At 37.8% G+C, this 23837-nt stretch overlaps 2 protein-coding genes across 7 annotated transcripts; both read right to left on the bottom strand.

The window, feature by feature from the left end:
* Positions 1 to 3076: 3076 nt before the first annotated feature.
* Positions 3077 to 4171, bottom strand: LOC122085450 (2-keto-3-deoxy-L-rhamnonate aldolase; the record flags this gene model as incomplete). Its single annotated transcript, XM_042653886.1, is given in 1 exon segment — positions 3077 to 4171. A coding segment is annotated over 1 exon segment (936 nt), but the record flags the coding sequence as incomplete, so codon positions are not given.
* Positions 4172 to 11525: 7354 nt separating this feature from the next.
* Positions 11526 to 18057, bottom strand: LOC122087032 (AAA-ATPase At2g46620). 6 transcript variants are annotated; one of them, XM_042655998.1, is made up of 5 exons: positions 16164 to 18057; positions 15173 to 15785; positions 14913 to 15086; positions 14513 to 14603; positions 11526 to 11988 (listed from the first exon to the last, which is right to left on the bottom strand). In XM_042655998.1, the coding sequence occupies exon 1, from the start codon at positions 17685 to 17687 to the stop codon at positions 16206 to 16208; it is 1482 nt and encodes a 493-aa protein (XP_042511932.1). In that variant the 5' UTR covers positions 17688 to 18057; the 3' UTR covers positions 11526 to 11988; positions 14513 to 14603; positions 14913 to 15086; positions 15173 to 15785; positions 16164 to 16205. The 6 variants fall into 6 exon arrangements, with proteins under 6 accessions (XP_042511932.1, XP_042511931.1, XP_042511933.1 ...); XM_042655997.1 differs by having other exon boundaries at positions 15173 to 15724; XM_042655999.1 differs by having other exon boundaries at positions 11526 to 14385; positions 15173 to 15716.
* Positions 18058 to 23837: the final 5780 nt, after the last annotated feature.

Genomic DNA, 23837 nt, shown 5'->3' with positions numbered 1-23837 from the left:
AAAAAAAAAAAAAAATTTGGGGATTTTTTTAAAAAAATTAATTTCGGAATAAAAAAATTAAAAAAATATCTTTTTTGAGAAAAATAAAAAATTTCCATGGAAGTTGTAGAACACTTGTTTTTACATAACATATAAAAAATCTAAACATTTTTAACCGTTGAGGATGAGTAGATCTAAGAAATTTGAAAAAAAATTGAAACCCTCATTTTCTCTTGAAAAGAGTTTGTAAATCCTTATAAATCCAATGATTTCATGTAATAATGATGCACAAAATGTGATTTTAAATATGATGAAACTTAGATTTATAAAAAAAACTTGAAAATCTAAGGTTAAAGTTGAAAAAAGTGAGTAAAGATTTAAGAACTTACTATTCAAATGTTTAAACTTTCAAGTTCAAGCCTTCAAGGTTCTTCTTGGACTATGTTTCTCTCATTCTTTGAACCATTCACTTCCATAATATTTCTTTCAATCTACCATTTGAGTCTCCAAAAAGGTGTGTGAATCAAAGGGGAAGAAAACAAATTATAGAAAACTGTTGGTGAGAGTGTGAAGTGTTTGTTTCAAACAACAAAAAATTCACACTTAAGTAGCCGTATCGTATCGATACGGTACGATACAGCTCGATACTGCATGATACCTTCGATACGTACCGATACTCTCAGGAATTTTTAGATTTTCAAAAGTTCGTATCGTAGAGTATCGTACTTATCAGTACCGATACGGTACGACATGATACGATACGCCGATACACAAAAAGAGGCCCAAAATTCCTCGTAGTGTATCGGTATGTATCGTATCGATGCCTACCAATACGGATACGTATCGGCCGATACGGCATGATAAGCACCGATACTTAAAACCATGGTCTTAGATCTTATTACCTCATCCACTCAGTGTATGTTGGGTCCCTCACCCCAAGGGACATTTCTCAATGAAGTCTGCCTTTAGGATTAGTCTACCCTAGCCTTTAGGACTACCCTAGTTGCAGACTTTCCCCTTACACTGTGGAACATGCATTTCTTGAGAGTCCCTTAGTCCAACAGGCTTAGTTTGCTTCATGTGTTTTCATGAAATCCTTCGTTATCTCAAATTTTTAATGCATGCGATCATTTTTTGGGAGATTTGGAAGCATCGGATTGCGATGGCCTTTTGTTTAACCCTAACCTTCTTTCGACTCTTGGATTTCTCTGGTTAACCATTTAGCGAAAGAGGCCATGTCATTGGTCCAAGGTAGTCAAGCTCTCAACACTCTGTTCCCTCACAGTATAAATCTTCCCATGCTCCTGGAGAGTCCGATCCCATCAATTTGGATGTTGCATTCTAGATGCTTATGAGAATCTTGTTTTGGTTGCCACTGATCATATGTTCCCCAGTTCATCCTTGGTTGGTGAAGCTCTTGTCCACAGATTGGGTCTTCACTTTGTGGTCAGAGCTACCAGGCTTTGTGTTACTATCCACTTAGATTGCCAGGTTCTGATCCAATGCCTTTTCTTCCTACAATTTGGCTGCTATAAAAGATTTCTTCTATAGGATTAGATAATTGGTTCTGCAAATTTGCTTTGACTTCTATCCTTTTATTCATGTAAATCTCTCACAGTTGTTGCCCATGCTATTTCTAAATAAGCAGTTTCTTATCCTCATCCATCCATAAAAGGTGTGAAAATCGTCTACAGTCGATGCATTGGCGCAATGAGCATCGGGTGATTGAGAACCCCTTGGGATGCGTGCCTAGATGCTCTCAACCATCCAATACTCACTGCACCTCACCGTTGGCTGTAGAGGATGTGAATTCCTATAAAAATCCTCCTTTCCTAAGATCTTCTAAATAATGCTTAACAAATTCCCCCCCTCCTCTCCTTAGCCCCTATCGTCCAAGTCGACCCATAGTTACTTGCACGAGTGACACAGCGAGGTGATGATCCAACGATTTGAAAAAGGCATAAAAAACAAGGCGTTAATAAAGGCTCAAAGAACGAGGCACTAAGAACCATTGGAACATCACATCATTAAATGGTGCTTGCCCAAATAACCATAGGCAAGACCTAGGCGATAGGCACTAAGGAGAGGAGTCAAATCCTGACATAAATGGAAACAAAATGACCACCCCACCCCATCCCCATGAAAAGCATAAATGCCCTCTTTCTTTGATGCCAACCTTCATGTGTGTTTGCATTAACCCCTATGTGTAGGTGTTGAACCTTGCTCCCGGACAAAGGACACTTTTCCAATTTTATAAAATATTTTTCTTTTGATTGAAATTTTATAGAACTTTTTAATACCATTTAACTAAAAAAAAAGAAAATTGTACCTAAAAAGAAAAAAACAAAACTCTATCCGATCAACATCTCTTGAAAAAAGAAAGTTGGAGGTCAAGACCATCTTCCCCTGAGCCAGGAGAATCTGAAAGACAGTCCAAGCCAGTGCTGATCAGAAGCCCACCCCTCATGATTTGAAACATGGGTTAAGTTCAAGTACAATTTCTCAACCAAATCATCATCATGTAGACTCTATATTGACTTTGTTTTAATGTATATAGTTCAAATTTAATCGTACATGTGAGTGATAACTTAACCATGCATGTGGAATAGACTTAAATTACTTTTACAATCAGATTTTTAGAACCTTTTAATACCATTTAACTTATTATTTTTTTTTATAACAAGAAATTAAAAACTAAGGACAATTAGAAGGTGTCAAGAAAGTCCTAAATACAACCAAAAAAGTTTCACATATAGCTTCTCCAGAAAAATCATCAAAATAAAAAAAAGAAAAGGAAAAGACAATAGAGTCAAGGCCAGTGATCAACATTTCCATGTTTTTTTCGCCGTTGGGATTACTCACTCCAGTACTTGACGTCGTCGTCCTTACCATCACCATCTACCTGCTTGCGCCGCCCATCCCCGTCATCATTATCGGAGCCCTTCATCGATCCCAGCCTAAACCTCTTCACATCCTCCACGGCGGCGCTCCTGAACATCCCCACATCCACTGCACCCGATACCATGTGATACCCACGAGCTCTCAGCTCATCAGGGCTATCATGAGGCATAGCGAACCCAGCCAAGTACGCACCACGACCTCCTTCTTTCCCTTTCTTCGTCTTCCTCGACTCCAAGACCGCCTTCTCCGCCTTACGTATCACTTCCCTCACTTTCCTGTTCCCAGGATCCCACAAATACCCCAAACTCGCACTCAGATCCAATGGACCCATCTGGATGCAATCCACTCCATCGACAGCCGCAATGTCCTCGATCTTCTCCACGCCTTCCTCCGATTCCACTTGGCACATTATCAGAAGCTCCTCCTCGTAGTTACTGAGGTAGCCTGGATCGATTCCGTATTTGGAAGCTCTTACCACAGTATGCGCCGATCCCCTTTCCCCAGCCGGCGGAAATCGACAATACGAAACTGCCTTCTTCGCCAATTTGGGATTGTCAATCATGGGGAACATGATCCCTTGAGGTCCCAGATCCAGGGCCTTCTTAGCCCACATAGCCGAACATTCTGGTAGCCGGAGAATCGCGGGAGTGCCGGTGGCGCCCAGAGCGCGGAGGCAAGGGAGAGCATCTGAGATTCCACCGGGGCCATGCTCCATGTCCACCACCACGAAATCGTAGCCCGCAAGCCCAGCTATCTCGGCCATGGTTGGGGAGAAGCTGAGGAGGAATAGACCGTAGAGGGTATCGCCATCGGCAAGACGGGATTTTAGGGTTTTGAGTGCGGTGGGTGAAGTTTCTGTGGAGGAGAGATCGGAGGTTGTGGAAGAGGATCTGGGTACGGAAAGTTTCAGTTTTGATTTGGGGTTTAGGGATTGGAGAGGGGTTATTGGCGACGGAGATGAATGAGAGAGGAGGTGTGCATGTGGTGTTGTTGTTACTGCAGAGGAGAAAGAAGCTCTGAATCTGAATGGGAGGAGCTTGATTAGGGCTTTCGAAGGATGTAAGGAAAGAGAAGGAGAGGAGAGAGTATGGGGAGAGCAGAGGGAAGAGCTTTTGCAGGAGAGGAGAACCATGGTCGATCCACTGTCGACAACCCCAATCCTCCAAAACCAGAGAGAGGAACTGAGTGGAGAGAGAGAGAGCGAGTGATCATTTTGGAACTGAATCGAGCTTCGTAATAATGGAGTCCGTAATCTCTGCTGCGTAGACTGCGCCAATGGCCATAATGGGACTCGGTCCGATGGTTGATTAGGTCATTTTCTATGTCTCTTTTGTTTTTTTTAAAAGAAATTACACTCCCCTCCCCTATATGTTTCAGGATTTACATAACCCTCCTCTACGAAGTTTGAACTTACACTCCTTTCCCTTTTACGTTATAGATTCTATCAAACGTACCCCGACCGTGAGTGAGGAACCATTAAGTGTATTATAAATTTTTCATAAACCCCAAAATACCCTTAGTTTATATGAGATGATGAATTTGCCCTTAACTTATTATCTTCTTCTTCCTTGAGAAGACGATGGAGAGTTAGGGTTTATTCTAACACTTGTGATAAAGTTGTTCTGAAATCTACAATTGGAGTTAGGGTTTATTCTTTCTTGAGAAGTCGATGGTTTTGGCGATCAAAGCTTGTTCATCTTGTTGAAGATCGACTCTCAGTTTTATCTTCTTCCTCGAGAAATAACATAGAGCGTGCGATTTATGGGAGGTAGAAGAAGATGATGAAATAAGGTGTATAGGTTTTGTTTTATTTTATTTTTCGCCTCTTGAAATCGATTCGTAAGTGCTCTGAAAGCCATGAATCTTATGCTTTTTCGTTTTAAGATTTTGAAAGTAAATTGCAAATTTGGGTTGTGTTGTTAAAGATGAAGAATTAAATTGTCATTCTTAACTTGGGTTACTTAAATTCCTCTATTTATATTTTTTCCCCCATTCTTTGTCTAGTTCTTTTTTATTTATTTATTTATTTTTTATGAAACCGTTCTCTATCTAGTTCATCATCGTCGAAGACTCTCTCTCTCTCTCCTTCCTGATCTTCTACATATGTGGCAAGCCAATTTCAAGTTCAAAACTACAATATTGATTTCCATGTTCTTTGCTCTTCTTGACTATTTTCCTAGATATCTGCAGTGAGGATCTCCTGAGATTTCACTGATATTGGGTTGTGAAGAAGCTCTATTGCTTGGTTTGGTGGGAGACTGAGGAGAGCAATGAAAGAGTTTTCAGTTGCAGGCACTACTGCCGCCTCATGAAGAGCATTCTCCGTCGTTAGTTCTTGAATTTCTCCATCGAATTGCTTATCGTCTCTGCAATTCCCAGATCTGCTCCTTGGACTTGTAATCAACTCCATAAATAATTGAATTCAGGAAAAATTCAACAATTTCCCAAGGATATTTGAAAGATGTACTTGTTGTAGACGATAATAATGAAACTCAGGAAGATCCATATCCCAACGTATGCGTAAGAGAGCAGGATCTTCTTCACCACATTCTTAATCAGCAAACCTCCCTCCCCCCCCCCCCTTTTTTCTTCAATTCTTGTTTCAGAGGATAAGAAAAATCAGGAAAACCCTAACCCTAGAGGCCCAAACCTATGAGATTGAGGGGGTAAAAAAGTCATTTAACATATGTTTCTAATAGTATTAACACCACAGGGTACGTTTGTAATTACAAACTTCATAGGGGGTCTGAGTGTAATACCTGAAACATACAGAGGAGGGGAGTATAATTTCCTCTTTTTTTTTTTTTTCACTTAGGCTGCGTTTGGTAGTCATCTGGAAAAACATTTCTGGTGTTTGTTCGTTCGAACAAAAAATGGAATAGAGCGTTTGGTGTCAACTTGTTTGATGTTTTTTCGTTTCATGAAACGAAAGGGAAAAAAAAAGAAGCTAAAAATGCAAAATGATGTAACACAAACCTGTTTTGGTCAATTCCGTTTCAATCCAAATAAAAAAAGAAAAAAAAGTAAATGAAAATTAGGGTAATCCTTTCTTGAAACAGGTTCACCAAACAAATTTTTTTTTTTTTTAAATGAAATTTTGGCACAGAAATTGAAAATTTTATTTTTGACACGAAACGTTGTTTCTGGAACTAAATGACTACCAAATACAACCTTATATTCAGTGTTTTTTATTTTAAGGGAAATTTTCTTGTATCACCCCTAAAAATATTCTTTCTTTCCTGTAACCCCACAATTTGAAAATAATATTCACCGCACCTCTAATGAGTAACAACGTTAACTTAAAACATGAAAAGACTTTTTTGACCTTGTTATTAACCTCTATATAATAGACCATTCCCATTCGTTGAAAACCCACAAAATTAAGTGGGACCCATCACTTCACTTCTTCTTCTTCTTAAACTTGAGCCTTGATAGAACTAAGGTTACAACTCTTCTGAAACTCAAGATTAGAACCTCGAAAGGGCCTTTAGATGTAGAAGGTAATACCCAAACCCATGAAGCAGCCGAGGAAAAGAAGCCAACTCAGAAAGATCGTATCACAAATTGAAGATGTTCTCCCTCGAGAACAAGACTCTTCCGTCCCATTTGTGTATGCCTTCCACAATGTATCAACTTAGACACAATGCTTCAGCTCATCAAGAAGGAAGAAAAAGAAGAAGAATGGCTGCCACTGCAGCAATCCAAGACCCCCAAACCCATGAAGTAGCAGAGGGATAGAGACTCACCCAATAAGAAGATCAAATCAAAATCACTCTCAAACTCACTGGTACAACCACCACAAGCACAAGATGATCAAAACGACACATCAAACAGGAAAAAGAAGAAGAAAACGAACAAGAGGAAAAAAGATGAACAGAGGAGGTGTTGATCTTGTGCTTCCAGAGACGCCCAAAAGAGAGAGGAATAGAAGAGAATGCATAACACATCGTAGGGTGACTTTTGCTTCTCCTCCTACTTCTCATCATCCAATTTTGGGGAAGATTTTCTACTGCGGGTCACTATTCTGTTCTATCCCCATAGCCAACTTTGGGGTTGGAGATGCCCAGCCCTAGCCCTAGCCCCATTCCTGATTTCTGGGACTTGATCATTCCTGACATTGATTTTCTTTAAAAATTTCTTTATAGACTTGCCTCAAGATTAATTAATCGAAATTGAGGGTTAGATTATATGTTCTAATTTGAGCTTTGATAGAGAAGAAGTGTAATCAAGCATTTCCCAGAAGATGATCTCAACAAGTCCCATTCTCCATAGGCTTTTGTATCTTCAGAAGACACGAAACGAATGAGCAATGGTAAAACTGGGCATAGTAGCAGCGGAGATGAAAACCCGATTATGGAGAAAATGTTGTGATGCTTGAACGCATATTGGTTGTAGAACGCACTTCTGATTTTGCAGATTTTGTCTTGATCATTTCTTTCTAATTTGGGTCACCGATCCAAACCCTGAACCTGCAATTCATGATTGAATTTGGAGGTTCATGGAAGGGTAAAACAATAAGTTTAGCAATTTGGGGTATAACGACGATAAATTTACCTATTTAGATAATAGTAAACTACTGAAATCATCAATTTCTTTCAACGGAATGGATTTATTAGAAATTTTCTTATGAAAGTAAGGGTTATACAAGATCTTTTTTCAAATCTTGGGGGTTACAGGAAATAAAGAATATTTTATGGGTGGTACAAGAAAATTTCGCTTTTTTATAGTGAAAAGACAAGAGTTAGAAAGTTTTCCTACACCCATAGAGGACTACGGTTTCACCCACCACCTAGGGTTCACAAACCCATGTAGGATTTTAGTATTTCTCCATGGGTTTCGGAAAACTTGGTCCTACAATTTAATATGCGAAAGCTTATTAAACAAATACGTAGGCCATTCTGGTTGAGCATTTTGAGCTAATTATGAGATGACATATGAATCATTCAATCAAATCTCTACTTCCTCATGCCCTTTGTGTCATTGTGCGCATTGCAAACCCTACTAGACACTTCTAGTTTTTCATGCCAATATGTTCGTGAAACACCATAACTCATGGAGACCAAGGTGAACTTACCGTGGAAAATGCAGCGTGGGGTGGTTATTCAGGATAATGAAAAGAAGTATCTTTTGGCTAAATCTAAGAAGATTTTTTTTCCCTGATAACTTTAAAGGTGTGGCTCTAACTATTCGTTCCGGCATCCTTAAAGGGATCTCTCTCAGAGTGGAGTACATCATTGTTGAATCAGACAATACAGAAGTAATTTCCTATCTGCCACAAGTCGAACAACCAGTTCAGCTATCCATCTTGACGATAATCTCAAATATTCGGTATATTGTGACTTACTTTCTCTCATCTTCCTTCTCTTTTGTTCCCAAGGAGTCCAACATGTTAACGGATTCCTTATCCCGGAATGCCTCGTCTAGTAAGAGTACAATAGTTTGGCCAAATTCTAGTCCGTGGTTGATGAAAAATTGTAATTCCCCAACCTCATGCCCAACAAGTATATCAATAGATTTGTCTTTACCTAAAAAAATGGAGACCAAGGTGAAATAAAATTTTAACAAAAAATATAAGATCAACCAACATTGTAAGTAGTAGAATCGAAGAGATTTACAAATTAAGATAGGATGATCCATAGCTGGTAAGGAGTGATAAATTGTGAAGGCCATGTTACAATGCACTAAAGAGCAAGAGATGAGGGTAGGGGAAACACAACCAAGATTGCAAACTCATAAATCAATATAAATTTTTGAAAACTGATATGATAATGGATGTAATAACTTCATTATCTAATGAAAAATTTTTTCTCATCCAAAAAACAATCGGGTGCTTCAATCGTATATTTAGGTGTAGGTTTGGAAATGACAGACCTTGTTTATCGACATTCTTTTTACTCTCTTACCGATATTTTTGTTTATTTGGAATTCCTAAAATACTACTTTGAGAGATTGTTGCAAGGCCAGAGTTTTCTTTTACCCATGGTGAAGAGAGAACCTCTTAAGCCTCGACATATGACCCTTGGACTAGACTACAAAAGGGTGCTAACAACCATATAAAATATGGGATGGGAGTTTAACAACCAAGAGACGTTTTAAACCCGAAATCAGGGGATCTGAACTGAATCAATTCCTGCCCAATTGCGATCAACACAAAGTTGTCTTAATCCTAGAATTTGGAATAGGATCCCCAATCCATTTCATCTTTAGAACCATGTTCCAACGAATCTAATCATAAGATCACATCACCTAGTATCCTGATGGACACATGTTTTACCACGAGGAAGGGAGGAAGGGTGAGATGGCAACATCCACTATATGGATATCTAGAAAATGGTCAAGATTGGCCACATATCAAATTTCAGATTTAGATTCTTAAATCTCCACCATAATTAGGGTAGAATCTTGTCTCATATCTTATGGTTGAAGCGTAGTTCATCAACTGACATTTCATCAAACACATAATAATTTCTTGATTTCGAATCAATTGCAACAACAACGCGTCCCGGTATTACTTACTGTCATGGAAACAATCTTCTTACTTTTCTCAGAAATTTATGTGGAAAGAAGCCAATGAGAAGTTATTATGTGCCTGGTGGAAGGAAACCCTTGCCCCATCACCGCTCGAGTTGGGTGGTTATGGGTTTGAGTCGGTATGCTCCACTATCGCTTGTTGGTTTTGTAGAAGCGCTGCTTGCCATATGGGGACTTCAGCCTGGGGGTTATGATTACTACCATGGAACACCCCTTTTTCCTTACCAAGAAACAGAACCTGGACATTGATGACAATCTTAAAATGATGCACTTGAACCTGAAATTGTACCAACGGGGTTGGTAGCCTAGTGGAAAGAAACCCTTGCCCCATCACCACTCGAGTTGGGTGATTATGGGTTCGAGTTGATATGCTCCACTATCGCTCTTTGGTCCTGTGAAAGCGCTGCTTGCCTTATAGGGGCTTCAGCCTGGGGGCTATGATCACTACCATGGAGCACCCTTTTTCTTTACCATAAAAACAAAACCTGAAATTGTAGATAGCCACAATAAAAATAGGTTTTGCCCACTAATCACAGCAATAGGACCCAGCAAAAGCCATGACCACATATATCTAAATCTGTAACGAAGGCCAAAACCCTCCTACGAGGCAGCAAAAGACAGCATGTTGGAGCTTGAAGAGAGAGCAAAGATCATCCTGAATGGACAAAGGAAAGAGAACTCTAGAAAACCAGATGACCCCTACATTTATCAGGCAGGGAGGGATGGGACGGCAAAAGCCTCTAAGGACTGGGCAAGGAAGAGGCCAAGTCGGACAACTTAGGATATGGAGGGGAGCTCATATGAAACGACTGTAAAAAATGAAAGAAGGGGGGGGGGGGGGGATGATGGACAATCTAGGGCAAGAGGTGGTGAGAATTATTACCCTACCGTAATTAGGTTAATCCTAGTTGATTCACTGCAGCAACCACACATAAGAAAGATTATGAAGACATTAAAGAACACCTCCACTGTCACTATACATGAAAACACAAGAACTAGCCATTCAACCCCCATCCCATAGTTTCTTTACAAGAAATATCACTTTTTTCTAAGTCATATTAAGTTAGTGCTTTTTAACTGGAAATATACGCAAATTCGATTCACTGTAATCTGCATTTGTTACTTGGCCAAGTCAGCTGCCAATAAACCAATTGACTATGAGCAAAACTCACTACTTTTATACCTGTGTGACAATATTTGGAATGCTAGTGGACTTCTTACTGATAAGCCACTACACTGCAGGTACTCCGCCTGGATGTAAAAGAAGCCTTGCGACTTCAGAATGAAAAAAACTTTGTTATCCTTGATGTCCCCAAGAGGTAAGTTAAATCCTCTATGCTACAATTCAAATTAGTCTTGACTTCTCATAGGTCTTTGGCTATTCCCCGCAGTCAAAATGACAGGTTATGTATGAGAGAGATTTTTAATCAGAAAACTGACAGTCTTAATAGTATGTTTTTCCTAATGTCACTACCATTTGATATTTCATTAAACAGTGACAAATACTAAGAATTTCTTCTTTATGTGATTATCTCTTGACCAATAATTCCTCTTTCTATGTAGGCTAATCCACCTGGAGCTATCAATGTGCAAATCTTAGACTCTTAAAGGAATGGGAAATTTAATATCAGTTCAACTAAGAACCAACTCTACAGGAGGATCAATATCTTGTGTAACTAGCAGGTCATAACAGGAACTTTTGGCAGGGTGTTACAGCCTTGGAAGATGATCAACAACTAATGGATGGATCTGCACTTCTGGGACTTGAAAAAATCAATAGGGAAAACTCCAACAACTGATGCCGCAGGGTAAGTCTTTTAGTTTCAGGCAGTACCTCAATGGAGAAGCAACAGATCAGTGTTACAAAGGAAACTAACAACCTCCAGCAGCAAGAGGAGGACCTTGAATGCTTCTCTGATATTGAAGATTGCAGGAATAATAAAATAGAAACAAAGGATCGAGTGGGGGAAGAAAAAGAAGAAGATAGGATAGTCATTTGAGTCTCTCACTCACACCTAGGCCTCTCACCTCACATAGGTTTCTCTCCTACTGTACTGCCCCTCTCACAGCACTCATGGTTAACAATCCAGTTTATTTTTTTATGCATTCAAATCGTGGGCAATAGGAGCCCATTCTCTTTATTTATAATGCTTAACATAGTCATTGCAAATTAGCAACTCCCAATAGCATGGAGATGCTTCCTAGCTGCCCATAAAACAGAAAAAGAAACTAACATAAAAATATAGACTTGATGGAAAAATAGAAGCTTTAGCTATTGACTCAATAACAATGAAAGAACATAAAACTACTGAAATAGACTACAACAACAACTCAGACTCATCCTAACTAAATGAAAACTACTGAAATAGACTAATATGTACTATCCTGAGTCCCTGACAAATATTGGCAGCATCTCATCCAAGCCAGCTGTCGACATGGCCCTCACACCACTGTTCAGGTAAACAGTACCGCATGAACATTGTTTTGGTCCTTTTCTTCTTCATCCTCCAATATGCATCAAATGTACAGACTAGGATATTGCTAGGCATGCTGCATTTGCCTTCTGTGGCATCTTTCCTGGGACAAAACAAAATCCTGAGTTTATACGAAGTAAGCTGCAGTTATGTTATTTCTATAACAACCTACGTTTGTTCTTAGGATTCCACTTATGGTGTGTATGCATATATAATTTTTTCTCTTGTGAATTTCCATTTTATGTTTACAATCAACAATTTTTATCTTCAAATGAGTTTACTTTGGTTTATAGGTTCTTTTTTCATCTTGGCGAACGTTTATCAGAACTGGTGTCCATCTCCATAATCCTAGTGCTAGTTAGCAAGAGGAACTTCTCTAATCATAATTTTGTGTAAAACTTAATTATTTAGAGTTGAACCATAAAAGAAGTGACTAGCAATATCTCCTTCTCACTAAAGTATTTTTGGGTATTTATCTGAATATTTTGATTTGCACAGGAATGAAACCACAGAGGGAGCCACTTAACTGTGCAGCAGAAAGTACTGTTAGCCTCTGGTGACAGGGATTATAGAGTTGTTGATGGTCAGAAATGAGGGGTGATAGTAGTCCTAAAAGCCATACAAGTATAATCAAGGATATTGTTCATATCCAGAAATTACCGAAGCTACTTCTGAAAGCAGTATTGAGGACAATATTAATGTGGAGACTTCATTAATAGAAAATGTTGATTCAGCATCCAGTGGAATTGATCCCACTACAAATGCTAGTCTCTGCTAACAGGTGGGCAGTCAAAATTAGATAAGAACTCAAAAATAAAGTTCCTTGCCCATCAGGAGAACAATGCAGCCATCCCAAAATCTTACTGAACGCCAAAAATCAAGATGATTTTCACCCTCTTATTTTAAATTATTATGCTTCATTGATGATAGTCCCCATTTCTCATTGACACTAAATTCAAAAATGTGTTGCCATATTACTAAATGGTTAAGAAAAAATATTTAGAAAACCATAAAACTGACTCTTGTTTTTCGGAGTCTTTATTACACTTTCTTGCAGATAGCTTGTCAACTATGAATATGCAAGCAATAGAAACTATATACCAACCAGGAAAAGACTATGCACAGAGATAAAAATATAGAAATAGAGTGTAATTATAAAACTATAGAAATAGAGGATAATTATCTACAATCCTAATTTTTAAATGTAAAATCAGAATGCTACCCAATTATTTTAAAAGATTACCTATATTACAAATTAAGCATTTCCAAAGTTGCCAATTATCACTGAAGATCAGTTTCATCCATGTGGTCACTGGTCATACCTTTAAACTGATGATATTGTATTGTGATGAAACGGTACCCTTTTAATTCCAAAGAAGCTGTATATCAAAAAATAGATCTCACAGACTTACAAAAAGGAAACCTATAAGGTGTTTTGCTTCAGTTCTTCTCGAAATGGTAACTACAAAAGTCCCATTCAAAGATAACTCCACTTTCAATAGAATTCAAAACCCCAAGTAGTGTTCCAGTGGAAAACTGAGGATGAAACAAATCAAACACCGTCCCTCCAAGATTTTGACTTTCACAGTTGATTCCTACCCTCCAATCTCCTTCATTTTACTCATTTTTTTTTAAACTATTTTTCCTCTACATGATTGCCAACAAAAGTGTGGAAATGGCAGGATAAGGAACTCAACAAGTTTAAGAGGGATTAGAACAGTCCCTCCCATCTAGCTGTGTCCTACTTCGTTTCTGTTTTTGATCATCTGTTTCCTTTCGCTTTTGCTTTTCCTTGTAAATGAAGAATAATGCCAAGCCAGGAACAGGTTAGCAATATTAGAATTTGACATTGCCTTTGAAAATTGGCCACTCAGTCTAAGCTCCTAACTTATGTTATTCATGAACCACTTACTTCATGGTGTGTAACTTACTCCATGTACCCTGCTTAAAAGTCTTAGGTTGTAAATTGGCACTTTGTTTTATAATTGATAACACTGAATCTTGTGAGAAAATTTCTAACTGAAGCTCCTCAACAGATTTATTGATTCAGCTAGGAGCACATTTATATAAATGTGTTTGTATGCATTTAAAATTGTTTCAACTTCTATATTGACTTATACCAAGTAGTCACCTCAACTACATCGTCAACCTTTAAAAACCCGAGTACATACAAAAATTAGAAAGGTACACCAAAGATCGCAACTAAAGTCGCATTTCTGGGGATGGATACTCATAACATAATGTAGTATTTCGACTGATTAATATGCCCTTGGAAATCCTCAAAATAATGTTCAGATACTTCGGAGATAAAATTCAGTTCCAGTGGAATTCCAGTTCTGCAAAGTCACTTGGTTTTACTTCCATATCTAAAGAGCTTGTCAAAGATTGTAATTTAATCATCTCACAATCAGATGCATTAAACTCCTTTCACTATTAGCCATTCTACTCCTGGTCAGAAAAAGTTCTATCTACAGAAAGATGAATATAGCCACCTTGATAACTGAAAAAAGCACACAGTGAAGATGGTTCTCCTATGGTTAATCGAAAGACAATTTTAATCAGGCAGTCAATGATGTTAACAAAATCTTGAATATGTGTGTGTGAGAGAAAGAGAGAGTTTTCATTACCTCCATGAAGATTTTATAGATGGCTAGGAAAAACCGTTGTAGGTGCCATTCATCTACTCGAAGTTCCTACGGTTATCTCCTTCCCATAACGCTAGAGCAAGAAACATGCATCAAACTGTAAGAAGAAAGACCTCAGGTAGCTAAAGTATTTGTTTTCAGAAACAGTTAAAGCCATATAGAATCTAAAATGTGGTAATAATGACAGGAAGCTCCAACTGCTCTTAAGACTTAAGAGCCCAAAACCAACGTATCTCAAGAGCTTATTGCTTCGAATAATTAGCTAGAATTGGTCAGGGTTGGATTATGTGCCTTCAGCAATCAAGTAAAATAAAAGACACTGAAAACAAAAATTATATTTAAATTTACCTAATTTAATTATAACCGGGTTGTGGTGGCTTACTTGGTCTCAGTGCAACAAAATCTCACTCGACAAACTACGGTCCCTGCATTACTGAGCTTGGAAGTGAAGCCATCCTCAAAAACCTCATCAAAACTCTCCTTGTGATGATAATAACAGTTCAGGTGGATCATAGACATCCCCAACATCAAGCACAGCATCAAGCGTGTCACACAACTAAAGCAGCAATTTAGTTCAGCCAATAATCCAAGACAGAAATCCTAACCTTGAGGGTATGTAAAACGAAGTTCGTGAAATTAGACCTGAAAATCTCAGGTTCAAACTATTTCAGCTCCAAAGAACTTATTGAAGACAGATCATGAAGCAGCCAAGAGCTTGTTGCAGTGACAGTTACCATTGTGAGTTCAAACTCTCTTGGGAGCAGTACTGACAGGGGCACCAGTGGAGAAAGCACAAGCCCATAGGCCCTTGGAATGGATTTCTTGAAGGCAGTCTAACGATTTCAAGTTCCCATTTCTCATTATCAATCCTATTCCAGCCCAGGCCAGCATGGTGGAAAATGGGTCTCAGAGAAGCCCTTTAACTGTTCCAGGAAATCAGTCACACCCCATGGAAAACATCCCAACCATTAAATAAATTAGAGGTGATCAGAACCGTGTGGGTCAACAACTTTCAATTGCATGTATGAACAGCATGTGCATCTCTTCGATGTTCGATCAGAAGATTGAAAGAAAGACTCATGCTATATTCTTATTCTCTGGAATCATTTGATAGAAAGAATGCATAAGAAACGTTGGATGACAAAATCCACTACCCAGAATCAGAATGGATGACCACCACCACCACCTGTTTCACTGCACAAATTGGAATGAAAAGTAATTCCAAATTCCCGATTCTCCAATTTGATAAGATCATCTGTTTTACCCAAAAAAAAAAGGAAAGGGAAGGGGAGGGGAGGGGAGGGGAGGGGAGAAGAATGTGAGACCATCTGTTGAATATCTCAAACATTTTAACATATTTTGAGCAAAGCTCTCACTCTGTCTCCTCTGTAATCGACAATGGTGATTTGTCTTGTTAAACTCGTATCATACAAAGTTGAATTTCTCCAAATAAGAATGGTCATTTACAAAGCGGCAAGGCCGGTTTTAAACTATTTTATCATCACCTTTTAGCAGATTAAAGAGTTAAACCCATCTGGAAAAAAATAATACTGTAAATTCTATTGGGAAAAAAAACAAAAAAAGGGGGCTTCACGAGTTTTCAGAAATATTTTCAAGGAGCTCGTGCCCGTACCGACTCGTCGGAGGTGCCCGGACACGTGGTGACTTCGAGTGGTCAACCTTCCTTCTCCTTCTCCTTCTCCACCGAACAGAGGTCGAAAGGTACCGATCTTTTGCTGCTCCTCATCCTCAATAGACCGTAGAGTTTCCTGAACTCTCTCACAGTATGGACGCTCTCCCTGCAAATAACTCCATTACCACTTGAATCCCTTGAATCGTCACCCAATCGCCCGCTCCCTGACGCGCTCTCGCTCAAGCGCTGCCCTTGCTTCCCCGAACCTCTTCTTCCGTCACCGGTAGTTTGAAGCGCGTTAATCACAGACTTCAGTGCTCGACTGGGCGAACACCTGTTAACTATCATTATCTCTCCGATCTCCGCCTGGCTCAGAGTCGCTCCGCCCTGGAAAATCTCCTCCACTTGAGGGAAGAGCTTGTGATCCTTGAGCCCCAAGTAACTGTTGGCCAGGGTTTTGAAAGCGGAGAAATCGCAGAGAGGAAAATGTAAGTGGACATCGATTCTTCCAGGTCTCAATATGGCTGGGTCGATGTTTTCTTTACTAGTCATTGTGAAAACCATCACTCGCTCTTCCCCACAACACGAAAATATCCCATCCATGAAGTTCAGAACTCCAGACAAGCTAACAGCCGTCGATTTCTCGTCGAGGAACCGATCGAGATCCTCTATCACGATGACCGATCTACTCGTAGTTTGTAAGAGGAGCATCTTCAAATCCGAATCGTCGGAGACTTTTGAGAGATCAACATCGTACACGTCGTAACAGAGGAACTTGGCCATGGCGGCCACGAAGCTTGATTTCCCAGTGCCCGACGGACCGTACAGCAGGTAGCTTCTCTTCCAGACGCGACCGAGTCTATGGTAGTACTGCTTTGATTTGAGAAACGACTCTAGATCAGACTTCACCTTGTTCTTGAGATCGGAATCCATGGCGACGGTGTCCAGTGTGGAAGGATGCGTGAACGGTACCGATTTCCACCGTCCGCCGGCATAGTGATATTCTGTTTCGGCATTTGTATAGAGCTTGACCTCCTTCTTCCTCTGTTCGATCTCATCGGTGACGGAATGGATGTGTTGGAGGTAAGGACGAAGGATCCGACGCTTATCTCTCTTCTTGATTTTCAAAATGAACGTCCTGGAAATGTTTGTTCCATCATTTCTCGTTTCGTTCTTCCAAGAGACTCGAGCGCCAAGGAAAATGTCATGGACTGTCTGGTTGGGATCGAGATGTAAGACAATATCGTTCGTTTTCTTGCCGGCGAAAAGGTTTGCGAAATCCGAGTCTTCGATCGAAGCCAATGAACTCAGGTAGGTAGAAACTTTTCTGTACAATTGATTCTCTTGAAAACTCTGGTTATATTCAGGAACTTTATAGAACTGATACACATGAAACCGATCGTCAATCGATCTCCACCATTTCTTCAATAGAAACAAGAGAGTCGTACCTCTTAAGAATACTCGAAGGAGCACGAACACACCTGCTACCACAAAAAGAATGGAAATCGGATTGGTAGGAAGCATGATTCCCGGCAATTGCAGTCCTCAGAATCTTCGTCGGAGAAGAAGAAGAAGAAGAAGCTTTTATTGCATCGTGAGACGACTCGTGAGCTCGATCAGGGGTGTTTGAGTTGAAATTCTTGTTCGAAAATCCATGAAATTGGAGGAGATAAGAGAAGAAAAGTCTTCGAATGAGAGAGACGTTCTTGAAGACTTTGAAGGAATCGATCAATCCCTTTTGGTGGCGTTGGTGAGACGGCTCTTGCCGGCGAGTTTAATCAGTCAATGGCGGAGAACACACAGGGGGATCAAATAAGGAGGAAAACATGGACAGCGAGAATTGTATTTTAATTGGGATCAGAAGTGTTTGGTTGATGAACAGTTGGGTCTGGTGACAACTAAAAGGAAAGAGAAAGAAAAGTGTAAATCACTATTATGTCAAATTTTTATTTTTTTATTATATTTAATAATTAATTGTATATATATATTTTTTAAATTTAGAAAATTGAAAAATGAGAATTAGAATGTTTGGGAATTAATTACAAAGATCATGTTAGATGAAAGATTATAAAATTTTTCATTTTAGTATTGATTTGATTCTGATTCTCTTCCTTTTATTTGGCTTACAATTGTGGAAATCTTAGAGTACATTCTCATTATGTATACATTATTTGTACAATGCAAGCTAGCATCCATTGTATCTATCTATCTATCTCTCTCTTTCTCTCTCTTCCCCTTTTGGAATGATTAAATTGTTCCTTGTATACATGCCTCCATTGGTGTTGCCTACTAATTTAGTACATGTGACTAGTAGTGTATCATCTATTTCTCTTCCTATTGTTAAATATTTTAACTCGTTTTTGCTAATGACAGATATTTAGGCTTTCGGCCTAATTAGTCATGTGGGCCCATGTTGACCCCACAATCGCATAGACCGGATCATCCCAGGGTTGAATGAGGAATTAAATGTTTTAACTTTTTGATCATCTATAAATCTATTTGTCTAGTACGGAAACTCTTTGAGAAATTAACATTTAGTGACAAAATTTTGAGAGCATGTACCTATTGTGAAAATCTTTTTAAATGTCTACCAGACTACCACCGTCAAGTGGTGGATTAAAAGAGGTTCATATTTTGTATACAAATAGATCTTTAGGTCCCTCCTACTCAAATGTAAAGTTCAGCCCTACCCAAGTTTATCATTTGATGAATCAAAGCTTTGAAAATCTAATTTATGGGAGAGTACAAAATAGTGGTTGGGATACAAATAGTCATGCATAGACAAACATGGGGATTTATGTAAATACACATATATTAATTGAATTACGTTTATGTAACTTGACATGTAATTAATCTATTCGGGGGCATGATCATACATGAGATTTATGCTAATGGTCATGCCTTCTCCATCTAGTGGCCAAAATAGTTTCATCATTTGTGTTGTGACAATTTTGAAGTGGGAGTACATAAAAAGTTTCTACTAAGGGTGTTTAGGAACATTTTTTTTTTTTAAATTTCTTTTGCTTCAACCAAAAGACAACTTTTGGGTTAACTTTTAAACTTACATTATTTTATTGTGAGTCCCATCTCATTGAAAGTATAAGGGAGTGGGAAAAAAATGAAATTATTTCGAAAATAAAATGAAAACTTGTGTAATGATGATTATGTAATTGCTTTAAGTTTTACTAAATATGGTAATAAAACTGTACAAATACAATATTTATTTTCTTTCTGAAATCTAAGGATTTTACTTGTAAAATATAGAAAAAAAGTAGCAATTAAATTTAGATTTCTTTGGAGAGTTAGTTACACAATCATTGTTTGATAATGATTATAAAAAATTTATTTTTTGATTTTTATTTAATTTCACATATATTCCCTTTATTTCCCTTAGAACGAGATAGAGCCTACACAAATTTGTTGTATGCAAGGTTCTTTATACAAAGTTAAAAATTAAAAAATAAAGAGAGAGAGAATCTGTCAATCTAGTATTGCCTACACCTAGACACAGGTAGACATGAAAAGATCAGGCTACCCACCCACCCTAGGGTATCAACCGGTTGGCTTGGCTCGGTTTTGGTCCGGGTTGAGTCGGTTTTGGTGTGGAAAGGCTGAAACCAAAACAAAACCAATAAGGAAATTTCGGTTTTGGTTTGTCTTCGGTTTCTTATATCAGCTTGTAATCAAGTTAGTTTCGGTTTTTAATCCAGTTTGGATTCAACTTTCCATACAAATGTATATAAAACTATGCAAATTTTGGTTTTTTTAATGAATTTTGGAGTGTTTCGGTTTTTTACCAATTTGGTTTCGATTTCAGTATGGGTTTTGAGCCAATTTCGGTTTGGTTTTTGGTTCATTCAGTTTTTGATGCGGTTCAATTTGGTTTTGGGATTGCAATACTCCAAACCAAAACCGAACCAATAAGGTTTCGGTTCGATTTGGACTGTTATCTATTCGGTTTGACCCATTTTACTGATTCTGTTTAGGGTTTGACACCCCTATCCCACCCCATGTGCTGAAGATATTTTCGTGTGTCCTCTCATTGACCCCTCATACTGATATTGTCTGCATCAAACTAGAGGTTTCTTTCTCCTCATAAATAAAAAAAAAAAAAAAAAAAACCTTCAAATCATTAAAATTATGAACTGTCTAAAAATATTTTTTATATTTCACCTTCATTTATTGCAATTCTAATACCCAAAATGCGTTGGCATTAGATTTATAATGGTCCTCCATTAAGATTCATATGATGCTAGCAAAACCCTTTTGAGACAAAAGGGTATGGGCTTTTTTTTTTTTTTTTTTTTCTCAGATAAGGGTTTTCTTAATTGCAGTTCTAACACCCAAAATGTGTTGGCATTAGAGTTATAAGGAATTTTTTTTTAAGGATAAAAAAATCCTTTTGAGCAGAAAAGAGATTCTTCTTCTTTTTTTTTTTTTTTTATTTTATTACCTTTAGCATTTTATTAAGTGGAATGGCATATGATCTGAATTTTATGGAAGCTGAAGCCTAAAATCCTTTTTTTAAGAGTGAAAAAGCTCCCCCAGTGTGTATAGATATAAGATTTCATTATGAAAAAAGTGTGTGTAGATATAAGAGAGAGAGAGAGAGAGAGAGAGAGAGAGAGAGAGAGAGAGAGAGATCTTCTTTGCCAACTGGTTGGTTAGTGAGTGATGGTGCACTGGAAATTTAAAACGTTATGTAATATTTGATAATAGGCTGATGCTGATGGTGGAAGCTATTTCCTGGCAATGAATGAGAAAGTATGTATCTGCATTGTTTTTACATAATCTTATAATAATATTTCCAACAGATTGGGCCTCTTTCCTTTTCTATGGAAAAGATTGGACCCTTTTATTAAACCCATTTATTAATATCCCATATGTAGAAGTGGAAGATGGTTGTGAGCTGTGACTAGAAGCTAAAAAAAATGTGCAGCATTACAGGAACAGAAAGTATACTTAATACATTATTAATACATTAACAATACTAACTACCATGGCTGGTGGATTAAAGTATACCTAATACATTATTAACAATGGGCTCTCAAGTAACCCTCCTCCATTTTCCATGTCACCATTTGTTCTTTATAATCTAGAGAGAGAAACTGAATAAGGAAAAAAGCCAAAGTAGCCCTTTGGTTTTATTCCCTATATGAGAGAGAGAGAGATATCTTGTTGATGTGAAACTGTGAATAACATTTCAACCTTGATTGCTAATTGTTGATTGTACAATCAATCAGGAAGGTTTGTTGGTGACAACTGGCCACCTAATTGTTCCAACTGCTATTTGAATTCTCATCAAGAGTTATTAGAATAATTTTAATGAGTAATAATGACCTAACTAGGTCAATTTTTTTTTGGGATATTAGAATAGAGAAATAAAAAAAAAAATGAAGATAAATTATGAGAAAATGGTTTTCCGTTGGAGGTTGTGGTCCTTCGGTGAAGACTTATAGAGGCGAAACAATTGCTCTACCCTTAAGAAATGCAAAATGGCATTCTTTTTTTCTTTTTTTTCTAGATCCCAAATATTATTTAGGAGCCGAGATAGCCCCTAGAATTTTTTGCAAAATGACGTTCTTATTGATGTTTCCTTGAGTGTTTTTATTGCCTCTTAACATGAAAGGTAAGAAGTTCTTAATTTTATTTTTTTAAATTAAATGGATTTTCTATTTACCTCTTAACATGTCTAAGTAGGTAATTTTATATATATAACATGAGGCCAGCCAACCTACTTCTCTTGACCTTTACAATCTTCTAATGATAATGTTGAAAATGTTTAATATTTGTTAGTTTTACTCATGTATGTTTTCTAGGTAGACCTTATCATCTATTCATGTACCTTTTCTTTTTATTAATGTTCATGGCTTAACTTTTAGCCAAAAAAATAAAATAAATTGATGACTGATTTTATAATGGTGGGAACCAAGACCGTACGGCCTAAAAGTCTAACTATTTTTTTTTTTTTTTTTTTTTTTTTTTTTTTAAGATACTTGAGTTAAAAATGGATTGAATATTAAATTGAAGATAAGTGATCTACAATTTGCAAGATTTGTTATTTGCCCTAGTTCTTTTAATATGATGTTTTACTTGCTTAACCAATTTAAGTATTGATTAAAGAAAATTTTTGTCCTCACATAAGCATAAATTCCTAAACAATCTTATAGAATAAGGTTACACCTTTTGCATCCCTTAGAAGGTAAGGGTTCGTAACGAGACTATCTAAACTTACCTAACTACCCTAAAGACAAAAAATGCTAATTATTATCATGGTAAATCTGTAAAGGGTTATGTGGGTAAGTGGTATAGGGGACCGCACTAATGAGATGTGATAAATAGTTTTGTATGCAGGAAGCAATAAGGTAATTTGATAGAACAATATTATACATAGGAGGCATGAAAACCTTTTCCCTAATATCATATGGTAAAAAATTGCCATTATGCTATGGCATGCAGATTTCTCGTCACACTCTCTATATTCCACCAATGGAACTTTACGCTCCTCTTTCCTCATTACAACCCACTTTTTATTACACGATTTGGCTTCGCAACCCCTCATTGGTGTGAAACTACACTTAGCAAACCCTTGCCCTTATAATAATCCCATATTTTCACTTCTTTTCTATTTTTCCTTTTAACACTTGCAAGTTACTTATTAGTATTTGTTTGAATCAATCTTTTTGTTGGATAGCCTTTAGCTTTAGGATAAGCTTTTGTTAAAGTGTGAACCCGTGTTCCATGTGGTGGGCACTAATTTAAGTACAATTCCATTAAGAAGCTACCTTTTTAAGCCCACCAAAAGGGGAAGAGGAAGTGGAATTCACAATAGTTTTGAATTTGATTATGTGAGAACTTTGAACAAAGAATGGAGCAAACTAGTAAAGCCATGGAAGAAAAGGTCAATAAGGATCCATAATCCATATTTGATAGATTGGATTGGATTCTCTCTCTCTCTCTCTCTCTCTCACTCTCTAACTTTATATCTTACCCTTTCATATGCTTTTTGGTTTGGTCGGCAATTGGAATTACGAATGGAATAATATTCTATTTCTCTCTACTCTCTTCTTGCTTCTATTCTCTTCTCTTTTTTATGTCTTAGCGCCGCCGCCGCCACCACCGCCACCACCGCCACCGCCACCGCCGCCGTTGTCACCGCCACCAGTACTACCCACTCTTCCCTCACAAAGTCACAATAGTCAAATAGAAAATGGGGTTTTAGCGACCTTGCTACTAAAGAATTGGTGTATGACACTCACGTTTTCCATTGAAACACGTCATAACGGATCTATCACCATCTGATTCTTGTTAAATCTCACGCCTATTGAAGGAATCGAATCAGTTCGGCCTGAATCAGTCAGATTGGATCGATGTTATCGTTGTCAATCTTGATTCATGCAGTCTCGTATCAATATTATTGGAGGTGGAGGTGGAGGTGGAGGTGGAGGTGGAGGTGGAGGGATCCTTTTTTAAAGAGAATTAATATGAATTGATATGGTCTTGGTTTTTCTCATATTGTAAATCGATTTATGGAGTTGAATTCTTTTAAGTCAATATCACGAGCAACGTTGATATGTTACAGTCTCACGTCAGCTACGTATCTCAACACTTGGGATGAGACTGATTTCATATCATTTTTTTAAAGAGAATTAATATGAATTGATATGGTCTTGG

The sequence above is a fragment of the Macadamia integrifolia genome, chromosome 8 (genome assembly GCF_013358625.1).
Source record: "Macadamia integrifolia cultivar HAES 741 chromosome 8, SCU_Mint_v3, whole genome shotgun sequence".
Lineage (NCBI taxonomy): Eukaryota > Viridiplantae > Streptophyta > Magnoliopsida > Proteales > Proteaceae > Macadamia > Macadamia integrifolia.
This window is presented reverse-complemented; position numbering and strand designations above follow the sequence as displayed.

What these genes read in the sequence shown, in the direction of transcription:
- LOC122087032 (XM_042655998.1), bottom strand. Translation starts at nt 17,687, where the DNA reads ATGCTTCCTACCAATCCGATTTCCATTCTTTTTGTGGTAGCAGGTGTG.